At 71.4% G+C, this 6,154-nt stretch overlaps 1 protein-coding gene across 1 annotated transcript in view; it reads left to right on the top strand.

Moving 5' to 3' along the window:
- Positions 1-270: 270 nt before the first annotated feature.
- CEP170B (centrosomal protein 170B) overlaps positions 271-6,154 on the top strand; it is a 13,475-nt gene continuing 7,591 nt past the window's right edge. The window contains exons 1-9 of the mRNA XM_012724357.1: positions 271-379; positions 898-1,015; positions 2,068-2,157; positions 2,623-2,701; positions 3,171-3,229; positions 4,169-4,307; positions 4,575-4,679; positions 4,785-5,270; positions 5,406-6,121. Coding sequence (XP_012579811.1) covers positions 911-1,015; positions 2,068-2,157; positions 2,623-2,701; positions 3,171-3,229; positions 4,169-4,307; positions 4,575-4,679; positions 4,785-5,270; positions 5,406-6,121 — 1,779 coding nt within the window. The 5' untranslated portion in view covers positions 271-379; positions 898-910. The remainder of the gene's footprint in view (positions 380-897; positions 1,016-2,067; positions 2,158-2,622; positions 2,702-3,170; positions 3,230-4,168; positions 4,308-4,574; positions 4,680-4,784; positions 5,271-5,405; positions 6,122-6,154) is intronic.

Raw genomic sequence — 6,154 nt, 5'->3', positions numbered from 1 at the left:
GCCTGGGGACAGCCCGTGCTCCCTGCCGGGTCCTCACCTCTCCCCACTCTGACCTCTCTGGGCCCCACACTGTGGCAGGCCCATCACTGGCCCCGGACACTGAGGCCTCTCCCAGCGTGGGCCTGCGCTGGGCTGCCCTCGACTGTTTCCAAGCTCTTCACTGTCTCTGGACCCCCAGCTTCTCACTGTCTTGGGGCCCCCCAGGGTGCGCTGCCTCTGGGGGCTGCCCCAGCTCCAGCCCCTCCATCACTCCTGCCCCCCACTCCCCAGGCACCTTCCCACGGGATCTCCTGACCGCCTGTGGACACTGCTCCCAGTCCTGGCCGCCGCCCAGACCCCAGCCTGGCTCGGGACATGCCCGCCTGCTGTGCAAGGCCAGGTGCGCCCCGGGCGGGGGGGGGGTGTGTGCCGTGTGGGTACAGCCGGGCTCGCAGGTCAGCGTGCTGATCCAGGGCCTGGGCTCTGGAGGCCCCACTGTGCCCCTCAGGCCCCCTGGTGCTCTGCTGCCCATACCACTGCTGCTGCCCCCTGGACCTTGGCACCAAAGCACTTCCTCCTGGGCACTCCCGGGACTGCCTGAAGCCCTGAGTGTGGCGCCCGGCAAGCCGATGACTTGGGCCTTCTCAACTGCCCCTGCCACCCCGGAGTGGCCGGCGGAGGTGGCTGGGCCTCTGGCCAGCGCGTCTGCCCCTGGCATCACGGGCCCCATGTGCTGCTCTGGCGGGGGCACGGCCACTCGTGGGGCCACGCGCAGGCGTGCGTGGGGTCTGAACGCCACCCTGCTGCTGGGAGAGAGAAGTGGGATGCGGTGGCGAGGCTGAGGGCCAGCTGGTGGGGCTGAGGAAGGGTGGGTGACAGGCGGGCGGGGCCCGAGTGCCCGATGACCTCTCCCCGCAGGGCCAGTGCCAAAATGAGCGCGACCGCCTGGTTCCTGGTGAGTGGCAGCGGCACCCGCCACCGGCTCCCGCGAGAGCTCATCTTCGTGGGGCGCGATGAGTGTGAGCTTATGCTGCAGGTGAGTGTGCCAGGGCAGGGGTGCCCCTGAGGGCGTGTGCCTGGGGGTATGAGGTCTGGGGGTGTGGGGGCCTGGGGGCATGTGGCCTGGGCGAGTGAGGCCTGGGGGTGTGGGGGTCTGGGGGTGTGAGGCCTGGGGGTGTGGGGGTGCCTGGGCCTGTGCAGCCAGGAGGGGTCCACTGGGGGTGCCACCTGACAAGAGCTGGGATGCTGGCCTGTTGGTGCCGGGACCTGCCCTGTCCAGCCAGGCTGGCCTCTGCTGTTTGCCTGGCTCTGGAGGAGGGGCCAGTAGGCCCCGGGGGGGGGGTGCTCTGAGTCCCAGTCTCTGGGCCGGGGTGCCAGGCCTGGGGCACTCCCACTGCATGCCTGGCCCTGGCCGCCTGGGCGCTCGGCCCTGTCTCCTGGGGGCCCAGGGCTGGGGAGGAAGGGCAAGTGTGGGGTGCGTGGGAAGGCATGGGAACACTTTGGGGTGCTGAGGTCCTCGGGGCCACGGGGCTTCGGAGGCGCCCTGTGGGGCCGCTCACCCGTCCAGTGGCTTTGGTGTGGTCTGGGCAGAGCTGCTGCCTCAGTGCCCATTGGGTGTCCTGGCTCAAGTCCTGCATTCAGGGCTCTGTGCAGGGCCCCCAGGCGCCCCTGGCTGTGAGCTGTGCATCTGGGGGGGTCTCCGCATCCCCTGGCCTCAGCCGCCCAGAGGGTAAGAGCTGATTGCCCCGCTGCGCTCACCTGGAAGCCGCAGACCAGCCGTGGGTGCCGGGCCGACGGGGTGTCCCACTGGAGGGAGCACGGTGCTCCCCGGCCTCCCCCGCCAGGCATGTCCCCAGACCCTGGCTCCGTGCCCCTGGTCCCCGCCGTGTTGTCCCCTCAGGCCTAGCTGTTCCGTGCGGGCCCATCAGCTGGCCACGGGGTCAGTCCCGGAGAGGAGGTGTGTGGCCCTGCGGCCAGGCCTCGGGCGCGACGGGCAGCCTCTCCTGCCAGCCGCCATCCGTCCTGTCTGCCCAGAGCCGGGAGGGGCAGAGGGCACGGGCTGCCCCTGAGGCCTCTGTGTCCATCCAGTCCCGCAGTGTGGACAAGCAGCACGCCGTCATTAACTACGACCAGGGCAGGGACGAGCACTGGGTGAAAGACCTGGGCAGCTTGAATGGGGTGAGTGTCCGCTGCCCTCCTCCGCACGCCCTGCCAGGGCCCTCAGGGTCAGCCACTGCACCCCTGTGCCCACCCAGCCCCCTCTGGCCAGGCCCTGGGAGACCCTTCTCCCAGGGGAGGAGACCCTGGGAGCGGGACTCGTGGGGCCCCCTGCTCGCTCGGGTCTCCCCAGCTCGGCCCTGGGTGGGGCTTCTCTCCCCTGCTGGTGCCCAGGGACCCCATTCGGTGGGCGCCCCTCTGGCCATGCTCCAGACCCGCCCCTTTCCTGCTTGGGCAGCGAGGGCAACGCTGGGCGCACTGCCTGGCCTGGCCACGCGGGGGCGTGGGGGCGGGGCCGGCAGGGCGGGCGGCGCGACCTGGAAGGGCCTTGCAGGCCTCTGTCCTTGTCCCCCTCCGTCCTTGTCCTTTCCCACGAGCTGGACCCGGAAGGCCACCGCGCAGGCTTCTCAACCTTTTCCTCTGCAGACTTTCGTCAATGACGTGCGCATCCCTGACCAGAAGTACGTCACGCTGAAGCTCAATGATGTCATTCGTTTCGGCTACGATATCCTTCCGCCCCTCCCCTCCCGGCTGCCCGGGGTTCCCAAGCGGGGTCCCCCGGTGGGCGGGCGGCGGGTTAGCGTGCAGGCTGGGCTAGGCCACCGTGGCCGCCGTCCCGCGAAATCGCGCGGGGCCTAGGGGCCAGTGTCCGCGCTGGGAGCCCGAGCCCCCGGGAGTTCTGTGCTCAGAACCTGGCGCATGCCCCTGGGGAGGCCTCGCCCCGGGCGCCGACCAGGCCCCCTCGTCGCTGCTGGAGCTCTGGGGCTCCTCGGCCTTGGAACCCGGGGAGACGGCCAAGGGTCTGGGTGGCCGTGGCAGCTGCCACAGGTCAGCCTCAGGCCCGTCCGCCCGGTCGTGCCGCGCGCAGGCGCCCGTGGCCCAGCGGCCCCGTCCTGCCTGCCGAGCGCCCCTTCATCCCGGGCGGCACCGCGGTCCACCGCCCGCCCCGCTGCCTTCGCCTTAACCCGGGCCACATTCCAACATGTACGTGCTGGAGCGGGGGCAGCACCGCGTCCCCGAGGAGGCGCTCCGGGTGAGTGCCCTCCCTGCGCCCGCGGCCCGCCCACACCCGCCCTCCTTCCCGGAGGGGCCCCCACAGCGGGGAGTGGCAGGAGACGGGGCTCCTGGCAGCTCTGGCTGGAGGGTGCGTCTCGGGCACCAGAGGCCGGTGGCAGGCCCCTTTCCACCGTCAGGCAACCGGCGTGGCAGCAGCCTGGGGAGGCCTGGCGTGTAGCGGCAGGGGGCTCCTCTCCTTTGCTTGCTGGTGGAGGGGCGGGGAGCAGGGCGGGGCGCCGCCCAGAGCCTGGGGAACGCAGGAGCAGGCTGACCTGCCTGGAGTCATGGGCGTGAGGGGCGGGGCAGCACGGCCAGGCTCTGCCCACCTGTGTGCCAGCACCCACCCGGCTGGCCGCCTGGACGCCCCAACGCTGCACACCCACGCCAGGGCACACGAATACATGCACACACAGGGCAACACGCCTGCACGCTTGTACCAGCACACGTGTGTGCAGTACACCTGTGAGCAACACAAAGGTGTGTGCACGCGTGCAAGGCACACCCGTACACGAGTTTGCATGTGTTTCCACGCCCACGGTAGCCCTGAACACGCACATGTGCGGAGCCTCACACGCGCACCCACACCGTGCACCCATTCACCCACACACACCATGCACACACATGCACCCACACACACCCACACACGCACACACGTGGGGCCGTGGCCCCCCCTGCCCTCAGCCCCTGCACTGAGCCCCTGACTGGGGCACTCCCTCTGAGACTGGAACCCCTCTCTGGGCTTCTGCCCCGCACCAGCCCAGCTCCTGTGGGAAGCTTCCTGGAGGAAGGATGCCCTCAGGCTTTGGTGTGGCTCCACGAGCCTCCGCGGCTGCCCTGTGGGGGTTGTGAGGGAGGAGCAGAGGCGCCCCTGGGGTGGAGTCCTCCGGCACCCCCTCCTCACCCCTGCCACCCACAGCACGAGAAGTACACCAGCCAGCTGCAGGTGAGCGTCCAGGGCGTGGCGCCCACTCGGGGCGAAGCCCCCCCGGAGCATGCGCCCTACTGCGAGTCCTCGAACCCCAGGCCAGAGAGAGGGGACCGCCGGCCGGCAGCAGGTAGCGCAGGTGGGGGTGGCGGGGGGCTGCTGCCGAGAGAGAGCTGCTCACCAGGGAAGCGCCGCCCCGCGCAGCCAGCCCTGGGGGCGGGGCTCGAGAGACTGGTGGGGCCCTGGGGGCGGGGCAGAGCTCTGGGCGTGGTCACTGGCCACTGGCGCCTTAGGTGGGAGCTGTGCTGTGCCACTGTGGGGGCTGGGGGGGGCAGCGCGTGCTGGCCGGACTCCAAGCCACGCCGGGCGCAGTGACCAGGGCCACTCCTCTGGGCAGAGAGCACGGCGTACCGCACGCCCCTGTACGGGCAGCCTTCCTGGTGGGGTGAGGACGACGGCAGCACCCCGCCTGAGGGACAGCGCCCGGAGGACCCCTACCCAGGTGTGTGCTGGGGGCCTGCCCTGAGGTGCCGCTCTGGGGGAGGCAGTCCTGGGGAGGGGTCAGGTGAGGAGGTGCCGCCCTGCCCTGAGGCTTTCCCTCCCACAGAGCGCCCCAAGGAGATGGGCCAGCAGGATGGGGAGCTCACGGGGACCCTGGCCGGCTTCCGAACCCCCATGGAGCCTCAGGGCTGCCCCTTCAGGCGGGAGCCCAGCTATTTTGAGATCCCTACGAAGGAGTCCCCGCCCAAGCCCCGGGCCCCCGAGGCTCCTGCTGCACTTGAGGCTCCCACCAAGGATGAGCCCCCCAGCGCCGGCGGGGCGCCTGTGGTGCAGAGCCACGCCTCCTTCACCATTGAGTTTGACGAGGGCAGCCCCGGCAAGGTGAAGATCAAGGACCACGTCACCAAGTTCTCCCTGCGTCCGCGGCGGCCCCCGGGCCGGGAGGCCACGCCTGGCGAGGTGGTCTCTGCGGAGACCAAGGTGGCCGACTGGCTGGTGCAGAATGACCCGAGCCTGCTGTGCCGGGCCTGCCCGGGCGACGACCGGCACAGCACAAAGAGCGACCTGCCCACGCACAGCCGCACGCTGCGGGGTGAGTGCTGGGGTCTGCCCGCTTGGTCCCGGCCCGCGGCGTGGACGGCGCGTCCCCCACCCAGCCGCACTGGCTGCGCCGAAGTGCAGAGTGGGCCCTCGCGAGGCTGACGGGTGGGTCCCCTGCCTGCCGCAGGTCACAAGCACCAGGACGGCACGCAGAGCGACTCGGAGGACCCCCTGGCCAAGGCGGCCGCGGCGGCAGGGGCCCCTGCGGACGCCGGCGGAGAGCAGGTCCGGCTTCAGCGGCAGCTCAAGCGGGACCCCCAGGAGCTGCTGCACAACCAGCAGGCCTTCGTCATCGAGTTCTTTGATGAGGACACCCCGCGCAAGAAGCGCTCCCAGTCCTTCACGCACACGCCGCCCGGGGACTGCAAGGCCGACCGGCGGCGCGGCCCCGGGCCGGCCGACAGAGAGCGTCCAGGCGGCCCGGCCCCTGCCCGGGCAGTGGGCAACTCCGGGCCACAGCGGGCCAGCTCCCTCAAGCGCGAGAAGACCGAGGAGCGCCTGGGCAGTACCTCCCCAGCCCCCCGCTCTGCTGCCCGCCCCTTCGGCAGCGTGGGGCGCCGCTCGCGCCTGGCCCAGGACTTCGTGGCGCAGTGTCTGCGGGAGGGCTCCCCCGGGGCCCGGCCTGGCCCGGAAAAGGCGCCCCCCGCGCTGCCCGCCCCCGTGACACCCCGTGGGACCAGCCCTGCAGCCCCCTCAACCCCACCGCCACCCCCTGCGGACCTCCCACTCAGCAAGGCTCACCGACAGGAGGAGGATGACAGCCTCAGTGACGCGGGCACCTACACCATTGAGACGGACGCGCAGGACCCGGAGGTGGAGGAAGCCCGCCAGATGATCGACCAGGTGGGGGGCCCTGAGGACAGGCCTGTGCGGGGG

This window comes from Condylura cristata, unplaced genomic scaffold (genome assembly GCF_000260355.1).
Source record: "Condylura cristata isolate star-nosed mole 26May11 unplaced genomic scaffold, ConCri1.0 scaffold00013, whole genome shotgun sequence".
In the NCBI taxonomy this organism is placed as follows: Eukaryota; Metazoa; Chordata; class Mammalia; order Eulipotyphla; family Talpidae; genus Condylura; species Condylura cristata.
The sequence above is the reverse complement of the archived record's forward strand: the minus strand, read 5'-3'. Positions and strand labels throughout refer to the sequence as shown.